The sequence below is a fragment of the Physeter macrocephalus genome, unplaced genomic scaffold, assembly GCF_002837175.3.
Source record: "Physeter macrocephalus isolate SW-GA unplaced genomic scaffold, ASM283717v5 random_1683, whole genome shotgun sequence".
Classification (NCBI taxonomy): Eukaryota; Metazoa; Chordata; class Mammalia; order Artiodactyla; family Physeteridae; genus Physeter; species Physeter macrocephalus.
The window spans coordinates 1,647-14,083 of NW_021146868.1; the positions used below are offsets into that span (position 1 = coordinate 1,647).

General features: G+C 50.1%; 1 protein-coding gene across 1 annotated transcript; it reads left to right on the forward strand.

Annotated features, from left to right (window-relative positions):
- Positions 1–206: 206 nt before the first annotated feature.
- On the forward strand, positions 207–12,192 carry LOC114485533 (ankyrin repeat and BTB/POZ domain-containing protein 2-like). Its single transcript, XM_028487137.2, has 2 exons — positions 207–1,095; positions 8,720–12,192. Exons 1-2 carry the CDS (start codon positions 213–215, stop codon positions 8,785–8,787), a joined length of 951 nt encoding a protein of 316 aa, XP_028342938.1. The 5' UTR covers positions 207–212; the 3' UTR covers positions 8,788–12,192.
- Positions 12,193–12,437: the final 245 nt, after the last annotated feature.

Here is a 12,437-nt window from a genome sequence, read left to right on the forward strand (position 1 = left end):
CCGGGAGCGTGGGGCTCCGGCCGCCGCGAATCTCGCCCACCTTCCCGCGGCCGCCGGGCGGGCGGGCGGGCGATGCGGCCGCCGAGCCTCGCGGCGCCGAGAGGAAAGAGGGCGCCCCGGAGAGCCTAGAGCCTGTTTCTGCCCACTTGGGGAAGGACGCATGGAGCTGTGAGCACCCTTCGCTCGGCGAGGCCGCCCCCGGCAGGCTCCCCATGGCCGGGACGTACAGCTCCACCTTGAAGACGCTGGAGGACTTGACCTTGGACTCCGGGTATGGGGCCGGGGACTCGTGCCGCTCGCTCAGCCTCTCGTCCTCCAAGTCCAACTCGCAGGCGATCAACTCTTCGGCGCAGCAGCACCGCGGGGCGGCCTGGTGGTGCTACTCCGGCTCCATAAACAGCCGCCACAACAGCTGGGACACAGTGAACACGGTGCTGCCCGAGGACCCCGAAGTGGCCGACCTCTTCTCGCGCTGCCCGCGCCTCCCCGAGCTGGAGGAGTTCCCCTGGACCGAGGGAGACGTGGCCCGGGTGCTTCGCAAAGGTGCTGGCGGCCGGCGGCAGCCCCTGTTCTCCGCCGAGGCGGTTAGGCGCCTGGCGGGGCTGCTCCGCCGGGCGCTCATCCGTGTGGCCCGCGAGGCGCAGCGCCTGAGCGTGCTGCACGCCAAGTGCACCCGCTTCGAGGTGCAGAGCGCCGTGCGCCTGGTGCACAGCTGGGCACTGGCCGAGAGCTGCTCGCTGGCCGCCGTCAAGGCGCTGTCCCTGTACAGCATGAGCGCGGGCGACGGGCTGCGCCGGGGCAAGTCAGCGCGCTGTGGCCTCACCTTCTCGGTTGGCCGCTTCTTCCGCTGGATGGTGGACACTCGCATCTCCGTGCGCATCCACGAGTACGCGGCCATCTCGCTCACCGCCTGCATGGAGAATCTGGTGGAGGAGATCCGGGCCAGGGTGCTGGCCAGCCAGAGCCCCGACGGCGGAGGGGCCGGAGGCGGGGAGGTGTCCGCTGAGGCCCTGGAGATGGTCATCAACAATGACGCCGAGCTCTGGGGCGTCCTGCAGCCCTACGAGCATCTCATCTGCGGCAAGAACGCCAATGGTAAGCACACGGGCCCCCGACCCATGGACGGGGTGGGGGAGAAGTCGGACATGGGTTACCCAGGGGATGAATTTCCTAGGACGAAGGAAATTCAAGACCTGAGAGAAAGCTTTCGGTCTACGGGTGGAGGAGTTCATTAAAGGGTCTTTCCCGAGATTGCTCTTTCAGCGACTGACTTTTGGAGGGCAAATTCGTGGTTGATCTTCTGTTCTGCGTCGTGTTGTCGCTACTGGGGGCTGTTCACTGATTGAACCTCTTGACCACGCTATCCCTGAACCTCTCTTGGCGCGAATCTTACTGCCCCGTCGCTCTCTGCCTTGCTTGACGGATCTATAGTTGGCGTCTCTCCCCAGAGCTGGGCAGATCGACTGTGGTTCTGTGCGGGTTCTCTCCAGTAGCAGTAGCCAGAGAGCCCAAACTCTTAAGACCTGAGCCTTGGGTAAGTGGGATGGGAGGAAGGGAGCAGGAAGCCCAGGACCTTGGTGCTGCCACCTTGGGCTTTGCTGGATTGAAGCATGCCTTTCAGGCCCTCTCCTGGAAAGTGGAGTGGTACGGGTGGGTTCTTAACTCTGTGCCCAGAGTGATGGAACCTGGTGACTCCTGAATCCCATTCCCAGAAAGGGAACCACATCCTAGCTCCCAGGGCCTGACTTTCAAAGCTGTCACCAACCAAGTGAGCAATTGATTAAAACCTTGTGTTGTATTATATTAAATGCACAGCCTTATGGACTTTCCTGAAAGAAACCAAGACCCAGTCAGTAAACCACACTATTGAGAAGAGGAGTGGGGGGATGGGCAATGGCATGGTGTCAAGTCTGGGAAACAAAACCATTAGGTAGTTGCATTTCTCTGAAGGATGACATAGCTTTAGTGCAGAAGGTGGTAGGGAAGCACTTGACCTTTTCCTTTGAAAGGTTACGGTGTGACATACATTCAACAGTAAACTGCCTACCAGACTCCAATTTCAGGAGTCAGCAAACCATCAGTTATTTGGAATGGTACTTTGGCTAGACATCCTTGCAATCTGATTGGAAGGCCATTTTGGGGGCAGCATTCAGTGGCAAGTAAGTTGTCAGTGGAAGAGGCCATGTGGGTATTGGAATGCCATAAAGGGAGTCATATTTAAATGTGGTTTAACATAATCATAATAGCTAAAATTTTAAATTAGCACTTAACAATGTGTCAGTCACTGTTCTTAGCACTTTATATGTTAACTTAAGTAATCTGTAGGTACCTATAGTGTTATCCCCATTATACAGATGGGGAAACCGAGGTACCCGTCAGTTAAATAATTAACCCAAGATTACACAGATGTTAAGTGACAAGGTGGAATTTGAACCCAGGCAGGCTCCAGAGTTCAAGCTTTTAGCCACTAGAGGAGAAGCAGCAGCTTTGTTTTCACTGGTCCAATTTTCAAGGAGAGTACTTGACATCCTAAGGCCTCATTTTGAAGACAGTCTGCATCTACCAGTGTGGCTGACTTTGACTTTCATGGGTTTTATTTTTAATTCTAGCACTGACAAAAGGAGAGGCCTGGAATGGAAGGAAGAGCGTTTGCCTTTTAATTTTCCTCCTCTTAGGTCAGAGTTGAGGTCAGTCCAGAATCTCAGCTGATAAAGTCACAGCTGATAATTGTGTTTACCCTCCAGGTTTGTGGCATCAGCATGGGGAACACAGCCCCAGGAGAGGAAGTGGAGGACGGGGGGGGATTTCCATGTGGCTGTCATAGCCCAGGAGGAAGCATTCTGAACTGTTGGCTGAGGGGAGGCCCACACTGAACTCAGAGAAGGGAAGACTCCTGAGGGAAAAAACAAAAGCCTATAACCCTACAAACCAGACTAGAATGAAGGAGGATAATGGGTAACAGAAACAAAGCAAAACAAAAACTTGCCTTTCATGCAGAACTGGTGCCCCGCAGGTGGAGGAACTTCTCAGCTTTTCTAACTGTAAACTGAGGCTATTAAGAGCAGCTGCCTCTCCAGGGTCCTCTGAAAATGCAGAGTCGTGAGAAATTGCTAGAACACAGGTGTCTTCCACTAAAGGGCTATTCCAAAGGGCCCTAGATTTCTTATCTAGGGTCATCACTCCTTGGGATTTTCTTCACCGGATGGGGTTTTGACCCAATAATTTTACCTCTTCCCTCCCATCCTCCACCCCAAACAATTCTTCTTAAGCCATGCAAGACAGCAGGACTCTATGTGACAGACAGCACATCTCCGGGATGTTCCAAGCAAACGTGTCCCTCCATACATTCCTTGGTCTCCAGGGAGCTCTCCTGCAAGACGGGTGACCATTCGCTTCCCCTGAGTTACATGGATGCTCATTTTTTATACATGAAGACCTGAGGGTGGCCCCAGTAAACAATAACCAGGCTGATTTATTGTCTCTATAGACAAAGTGAAATGAATGTTTAGTAGAGGCACAATGAATTACTTATGCCTCAAAGGTGACTTCAGAAGGAAGCATAAACTGCTTAGGAAAGAAATGGAGAGATCCTAAACCTTTGTTGTACTAAAATAAGCCGAGGGCTTCCCTGGTGGCGCAGTGGTTGAGAGTCCGCCTGCCGATGGATGGGACACGGGTTCGGGCCCCGGTCCGGGAAGATCCCACATGCCGCGGAGCGGCTGGGCCCGTGAGCCATGGCCGCTGAGCCTGCGCGTCCGGAGCCTGTACTTCGCAACGTGTGAGGCCACAACAGTGAGAGGCCCGTGTACCGCAAAAAAAAAAAAAAAAATAAGCCGAGGCCAGCAAGGTTACCATCTATACAGCTGAAGTCTAAGTGGGAAGTGGCTATGCACGGGAGGGAGTGTGCTGGTTCGAAGTCTTGTCCTGCTGGTCTTCCCTATATAGTATATATTTATTGTTGTTATGACTGCTAATTATACAGCATGGGCACATGCATTTGAGTCACCTATATAGGGCTCTTAAACTTTTAATGTCTTCTAACCAGGAATTTAAGACCCCTAATCCATCTAATCCCATCCATCACTCAGAGTGCTGGGCAAATATGGTTTCGCTCAGCCCAAGATGGATGATAAAATTTCTATGGTGTTTATAAAACATGATCTCAGCTTCGTAGAGCAGCAGGAGTTATATATTGCCTTCTCATTTGGTATCTATGTCCCTGTTCCCAGGGCAATGTCATTAAGTGATGACATCTTCCTTGTGGGAGGTAGAGAAACCACTTTAATAGGGCAATATTTATAAACATGGATCTGGTAGAAAATAGAAACTTCTCTCATCTACTTTCTCTCTCTCTCATCGTTGTACATCAGTTTGTTGCTGAGCATCACTTCGGGGTTTCTTCTTGGCCATTTTTCTTACTAAGCTTTCATGAATGTCCATGGCATTAGAGAAAATCCCCTTCCATTTGGAGACTCTAGGTTAAATGACAGGATTTTGGTGAGAATATTCCTGCTCCAAAGCAGTAACCAGGATGTACATGAAGGTAGCGCTATCATAATGGTAAGGAGCAAAAACTTTGGAATCACAGTGAGGATTTGAAGCGCACCTCTGCTGTTTATATGAGTGACCTGGGGCATATTTCTTAACCATTCTAAGCCTCAATTTTGTTATCTGTAAAATGGGGGTTATAACAGCACCTAATTCTTAAGGTTGATGAGGATCAGGTGATATCATAGATTTAAAGGTTGTAGCACATAGTAAATGCTTAATAAATAGTTGCAGTTCATTCAACAAATATTTATTGAGCACTGACCCTGCCTGCACCACAGTTAAAAGTGCTGTGGATTAAGTTGGAGGAGGAGGAAGTTCCTCCTCTCATGAAGTTTACAAACTAATGGAGGAGACAAGGAGAAAATGAACAAATAGGGATTTACTTTCAGCAGTAAGTGTTACTAACAACAACAGAAAACATAGTAATAGGATTAGTGTGACTGGGGCTAATTTAAGTGACAGCCAAGGGGGGGACCTCTTTGAAATTTCATTAGTCGTAGGTAATATATCAATACTGCTGATGTCTAAGGATCGCTCAGCAAAAAAAAAAAAGAAGTGACTGCGGACCTTTCTGAATTATTCAGTTATTTATCAGCTGAGGCAGGGTCCCAACAATCTCATTTGCAGCTGAGAAATGAAAGGGCTGCATCTACAGCAGGGCTGAAAACTCTTCTAGTTGTAGGATTCATTTAACAGGGAGATTATAGGATGGATTTCCATTGAGATAATCAACTCCAGGAGCAAGGGTTAATTGAGCCGCTAGTTGCTGTTTAATCAGTTTCCACACCTGGGTAGTCTGGGCTGAGGTGGCGGCTTCCCTCCTCTTTGACTGTTTTATTGAAGCCCAGAGAGCTGGGAAAACTGAAACAAAGCAAGCTTTGGAAATGCAAACTTTTTTTTTTCCTTGAATGCCTGAGAAATGCAAGCCAGCCTTAAGTAGTTAGAAGAACTAGGCGGGGATGTACCGTTTCCTCCAGCAGGTTTTACCTGCCTCCGTGCTGTGCCAGACTGAAGGGCCACCTCTCTGTGAATTTCTACAGCACTCAGGGCAGATTCTTGAACTGTTTCCTGTTTGTGTCTCTCCCATCACACTGTGGACTCCGGGCATCACTGTCTCCCCTGTGCCTTGCATGGGGTCTGGCACACAGTAGAGGCTCCATGAATGGCAGTCAGGCAAATGATTGATCCCACAATACAAAATGTTCAATTCCAGAAACTTCATTTGAAATCCTTCAACCCCCTCAGAAGAACCTTCCCCTGTTTCTACCATGGCAGAGAATTTCAAGTTCTTGATGAATAGAGGCAGCGTTTTGGAGTGTACCCAAACCACAGGGACATCATTCAAACTTTTGATCCCCTAATTTTGAGCAGGATTCCCAAGGTCACCTGTGATAAGTAAAGGTAAATGGGAGGGATTTCAGGTTGGGCGGGGCTTCCTTCAGCGTGCAGTGCCCATAGTGGGCGTTTCACAGCAGAAGTCTGATGGGCAACAGATAGATGCACAGGAAGACTGAGTTGAAAGACTGAGGTACTCAGTTCCCCTAAGAATAGCAATACCAATCCCGCCTTGCCTGCAGAGCTGCCCTAGAGGGCAATTTGTTGATGACTATTGCTCAGAAGAGGGTGCATCTGTGTTGCACCCCATCTGCCTCCAATCTGAGGATGGCACTAAGGCAATCAACTACCGAGACATGACTGGGTCGCAAGGACAACACCTAAGGTTCTAAAATAAGCCAGATTGTAAAGCAATCATACTCCAATAAAGATAAAATAATAAAATAAGCCAGAGACACTGGGCTGCGAATCCTCAGGTTGGTCCTTATCCCATTTCCCCATCACTACCTGTCCTTCCCCAAGTAGGGCAGTGGGTGAATGCTTTGGCCTCTGTTTCCACACTTCTACAGCTGTAATAATAGGCCTAACCTTTGAAAAGGTCCTTAAACCTTTTTATCTAGGATCTCGCCCGGTGCCCATAAAAATCCATCGATGGGATGCTCTTTCACGGAAGGTTCTCTGGGAGCCCAGGATTCACAGCTTGGTAATGGCCGGGCCAGGACCAAGCCCCATATCGCTCAAGCCCTAGGCCTGTGCTGTTTCTGTGAAGAATCACGGAAACAAAGGTAATGAGCACCAGGGCAGTATTTTTCCCCTGCCAGTGGAGGCAAGGGTCAGACTCACAGCAGCACCTGCTATAGATCTTGCTTGTTAATGCCTGCTGCGTCCGGGCTCTTTACATCCATTAGGCCAGAGAATCTTCACAACCAAGCTGAAGACCAGGCATCAAGGCCCAGGTGTGGATCTTCCTCCGAAGGATGCTGTGATAGGCTGTTTAAATGCTGCTTGCTGACGGTCCCAGAGTATGTCCTGCAGGTGCCATCGATTTTAAGGAGCCTTTATTGCTGCTCCTGAGGGGCAGGGAACTCTGCCGCCCAGGGAGGGCCTTACAAGTGTCAGCTGCTGGGTGATCAATAAGCTCAGTTGAATGGCAAAGCTGCCACCTCCACCGTGATTGTCTTCTAACGGCGGGGAGAGCCAGCCCAGAGAAGGAGGACACGCAGGAGGAAAGAACCCAAAGGGAGCCCGTGTTTAGGCCACTGGCCTCAGGGCACTCCACTCACGTGCTCTGGAGTTGGCAGAAAAGCCTTTATGAAGGGGCCTTTGATTTCCTCAGAGTCCACTACGGTTTTTCGGCTGAAATCTCAATGCCAGGAGCACAGGGAGAGAAGGAATCCGCGTAGCGAGCACTGAGATGCTCTGGCTTTGAAGTCTGAGTTGGGCCCCAAGTTGCCTTGCTTCTTACAAAGGCCTGGAGCAAGTTGCTTCAAGTCTCCGACTATAAAGTGAGGGGCCGGCTCTTATACACGGATGGTTGTGCCTGCGGGCATACTCATTGCTGCCAGGATGTCAGAGCTGCCTCTGGGTTGAGCGCTGAGAACATAGCACAGGGTAGGGCTGCCCAGGTGTCATTCCTGGCGCCCTCCCTTTTGAGTTGTGTGATCCTGGGCAAGGTCAGTGCTGTGTCTTAGTTTCTTCCTCTATAACAGGATTTCTCAGCCTGTCACCGTGGCACTTTGGACTGGATAACTTTTGTTGCAGGGCTGTCCTATGCCCTGTAGGATGCTTAGCAGCATCCCAGCCTCCACCCACTAGATGCCAGGAACACCCTCCCTCCCCCACCTCCAGCTGCCAGTGGTGACAATCAAAAATGTCTCCAGGGGCTTCCCTTGTGGCGCAGTGGTTAAGAATCCACCTGCCAATGCAGGAGACACGGGTTCGAGCCCCGGTCTGGGAAGATCCCACATGCCGCGGAGCAACTAAGCCCGTGAGCCACAATTACTGAAGCCCGTCCACCCTAGAGCCTGTGCTCCGCAGCAAGAGAAGGCACCACAATGAGAAGCCTGCGCACCACAACGAAGAGTAGCCCCCGCTCGCCGCAACTAGAGAAAGCCCACACGTAGCAACGAAGACCCAACGCAGCCAAAAATAAACAAAATAAATAAATAAATTAAAAAAAAAATGTCTCCAGACATTGACAGATGTCCCTTGAGGGGCAAAATCACCCCTGGTTGAGAAACACTGCTCTGTAATAGAACTGAAAAGAGTACCCAACTCACAGGATGTTTGTGGGATTTACTAAAAGTCTCTGTAAGGGACTTTGCACTGTGCCTGGCACAGAAAATATTAATTCTAATCACTGCTATATTTTTGCAAACTTGTGTTGGTTTGCAGCCAGTCATGTTCACTTTTGCCGACGTGGGCATTTCCAGTGCAGGGAGGGATCGTGACCCAAATCCCAGAGTGATGAGTGTTAGTCACAAGGCTTTCCTTGGTGACTAATAGGTAGGAGGAAGTTACGGAATCTGGAAAAAGCACCTTTGCACCTTGCTCGGTTATGGCTCTATTGCCCTCAAGATGAAGCGGGCTAGCATTGGGCATTGACATCTGACCCTCCCTCCAAGCTCAAGGCTGACCCTGCCAGGATGACAGTGATGGTGCAAACGCAACGCTCCAGGCCCTGCAAAGTCCTTGTGCTATGGGGCCCTGCCTATCGCAGCTGCCAAGTCCTGAGCCACAGGACAGCAGGTGTTCTGTGTTTTGCTGGCCTGTCATGTAAACATGCTTTGTGATCTTCTTGCTTGTTTTAAAAAAGGCCTAAATGGTTTTGCAGCTTTGGCAGTAGGCTTGGAGCAGCTTGCCGAATTGGGAGGAGAAGCTTCAGAAACACAGCCCGAGTAAGCCTGAGGAATGCCACGCCGGCCTCGTTAATCGACTACTTGTGGAGCGCCAGCTACATCCAAGGCCATGGAGGAGGACGGGAATTGATCTTGCCTGTCAAGGAGTTTAGAATCTAGTAGGGAAAGCAAAGCATGTCCATGGATTCTTCCAAGGAAGTTTGGGGTCCCTGCATTCAAATGAGAGGGATGATGCCGAGGCCTCATCTTTCCCACTCTGCCCATTTAGGGGTGCTTTTCATGAGCTATTTCATTGAATCCTCCCAAGGCCCTCTGTAAGGTAGATATACTCTCCACCCCTTAGATGGGGACCTTGATGTTCTGGTGACTGGAGAGCTCAAAGGGGAGAGGTGAGCCCTGGCTGGGTGTGAGGGAGGGAGCTGGGGCTGCTTTGTGGAGGGTGTGGCATGTGAGCCAGGGGCACTTGGGCAGGTGGAGCTGGGACGGGGGAGGGAAGGTGGTGCAGAGAGCACGCAGGCTTGCAGACAGAGGGAGTGGTGTGAGCAAAGACATGGAAGCCAGCGTGTGTGTGTTGGAAAATGGCAAGTGACCCTGTTTGGCTGGAGAGGTTCCGATGCATGATGAGGAGGAGCAGGGCAGATAACACAGTAAAGAGGAAAACTTTCCCACATCTTTTATCCAGATGTTAAGAAGCCTGCCAGAGTGCAGGAAGAGAGTTTTCCAAAACTCATTTTTATAATTCAGAAATGGAGTGTGTCTGCTCCCCAGCGCATCTTAACCACAGCCCCAGACCTCCCATTTACCCCTCTTGTTGATTGAAAGGTTGACCTCAAAAATGCCCCTGGCCTCTGTCCTAGCAGTACAAGTAATGAAAGAAGACTTTACCCGAGCAAACCTGGGCTGAGAGGGCCTGAAGAGCAAGACCGCCATCACCCTTGCTTCTCCCATGCAGTTTGGCTTCTGACTTGGTGTTTCTTGCAGGGCTCCGAACATAGCATTTCAGGCCAAAGCAATCCCCGTATGGAATGAAGGTCGGGGCTGGCACACCCGTTAAATGAGGCTGTTGGACTGACTCTTGCCAAGGCAGGGTTCTCAAACACAGAGGCAGAGAGGGACAGAAGACAGGATAAGAGGGTCCCAGAACTTTGGTTATGAGTCTGGCTTGATATCTTCAATTTCCAGTTTAGAGTTCATCATTTTGGAAAATAACAGCTCAGTTCTCAAAGAGGTTTAGTCACCTTCTAATTCTTGCTAAAGTGGTCTCCAGGGCATTGATAATAAAGATTTCAGTCATCATGTTAAATGTTTGATATTGTGGAACCACCTTATAGCTCAGTGCCATCTGGAATGGACTCCCTAGGGTCCAGCTGAATTCCGCTGACAGTAATAAAATGTGATAGGTCATCAATGGCTTAGCCGATAACTCAGGTATTAGACCTTTTCCTGACCCCAGTGTTATAAAGGAATTTGTCGCTTGGAAAAGAGAAATCTCATGAACATTTTACAAAAGTACATATATAGTTATTTATGGTTAATGGTTTGGGACCCATCATTCGCTTTCTAAAAGTGAGCTGGGTAGGGGTTTCGGAGGGGGGTGGTCAGGCCCATGATGGAAAAATCACACAGGAAAGCTGAACTTGGAAGTACCAGAGATAAAAGTTTAGGGGTGGGGAGAGATTAAAGTGGACCACAAAGGGGGTGAAACAGGTCTTTCAGTGCATGAAAATCATCCCTAAAATTGAGGCCAAATTTTTTGTTGAAAATTTTAAAACTTTTTTTTTTTTTAGTCTGTACCTTTTAAGATATGAAAAGCAATATTTGCTGTGAGGAGAGCTGTTCAGAAACACAAGCCAAGGTTCACGGACCAAGCAAGTATATGTGCACAAGTGTCTGGGACAGTCCAGTTCAGAGACTGAAGGATGTAGATCCAGAAGATTCTGGGTTGGAGCTTGGCCTCTCCATGACCTGGAGTGAATCACTCCATCTTCTTGGCTCTTTGTTACTTTATCTGTGGTGTGAAGAGGTTGGACTAGATTCTCCAACAGCCCTTCTGTCTCCGCTAATGTTTCCAGACCCCACATGGACACTGTGAAATCACTCTCCTAAGGTCGAGCCCTGTAATTATTATCCTTGGGAAAGAAGCAGCCCAGGATGGAGCTGGCCGCGCTCTTGGAAGATGGTCCAGGTAGTGGGACTAAATGCCATCCTTTTTATTATTGGGATTAACTATGATTATTCTACTTAGAGTTTTTTCTTCCCCCACTTGCCTCAGAAAGATGAGTTCTGTCTACTCTTGGCCAACCCACCCCTCCAGCACTCAGCAGCCGTGTCCAGGTCCTGGCAGGCCTGCTTGGTGGTGAGATTGGCCCCGATGTGACTTCATGCAGCCGGTGTTTGCAGCCCGCCTATCTGACCTCGGATATTTATAGCAGGGAGCAGCTAGAAAAAAAAAAAGAATTAAATATGCTACACCCTTCTTTATACTATGTGGGACAGACAGACGTTGTGAGGAATTTAGAAGGCAGGGCAGTATAATCCAGCAAGATATTTTTAAATGCTCTTTGTTGCAGTTGGCAGGGCCGATTCTTCAAAGGCAGGGAAAGTGAGAGTAAGTGAAAATGACAGGCTGCCAGGAATTCCAAGGCTGAGATGGGGAGCTGAGCACCCCAAGGGGTACGGGTTCTGAACCCCGATTTACTTCAGTCACAGAGTCTGAGCAGGGCTTGGGGCGGTCCCCACCAGAGCTGGGTGAGTGGGGCAGCTTGTTCCTCTTCCCCACCAGCCCATCCACGCTACAAATCCCCAAGTTGAAGATTATAAAATGTTCAGGAGAAGGCAGAACACGTGGCCAAAAAAGAGTGGCTTCTGTGAAAACCAGAGGCCTGGTACTGCTTCTTTAACTCATCTCAGCAGCTGGGTAAATCACGTTGTATGTGGGGACACCATTTGGAAGCCAGTTGCTTGCAGCTGTTCTTCTGGATGTAATCTTTCCAGGAGGAGTGGGGCAGGCCAGGACTATGCTGAGACCCAATTCAGTAGCAGGAGAGAGGGCCTCTGGGGTAGAGCTGCCTCTGCAAAGGCATTACAGGGACCCCCACCTGTCCAGCGGATGCTTGTAAAGTATCCTGGGTTTTCTACCATGCTGGTCTTGGAGGAGCCAGACGGTGGTTACAGTGGGAGGGTCTGGGATTAGGATCCAGGGAGAGGCTAAACGTTTTGGCTACCTCTACTTTTTTATTCAGCATCTATTTATTGAGGACTTACTGTGCATGGTGATAGAACAGATGAATATGAGAGACACAAAGCGGGGGAGGGTGTAGGCCCAGTGGGTCATGAGGAAGGGTAAGACCTGCTGGAGGAGTCACAGTGAGGCCAGCCAGGCTGGAGGAGACAGCTCTAGACAGAGGGAGCAAGTGCACACTGGGTCCAAGGAGGCTGGCGGGGCAAGTGAAGGGGGAACAGGGCGCGTAGTAGGACATGCAATTGGAGAGGGACGGGAGGGGTGGGTAGTCAAGTAGGGCCTTGTAGGCCACTGTGTGGCACCTTGGCTTTCAATTCTGAGTCTGCTGGGAGCCATTGGAGGGGCCTAGGCCCAGGAATGATGTGATCGGGTTTGAAGTTTAACAAGATCACCCTCTGTGCCCTGTTGGAAATGAACAATAGCGTCAAGCATGGAAGGAAGCAACACGACTG

What these genes read in the sequence shown, in the direction of transcription:
- LOC114485533 (XM_028487137.2), top strand. Translation starts at nt 213, where the DNA reads ATGGCCGGGACGTACAGCTCCACCTTGAAGACGCTGGAGGACTTGACC. An exon ending in CTGCGGCAAGAACGCCAATG is followed by an intron (nt 1,096 to 8,719) that starts GTAAGCACACGG and finishes ATGGTTTTGCAG; the next exon opens with CTTTGGCAGTAGGCTTGGAG.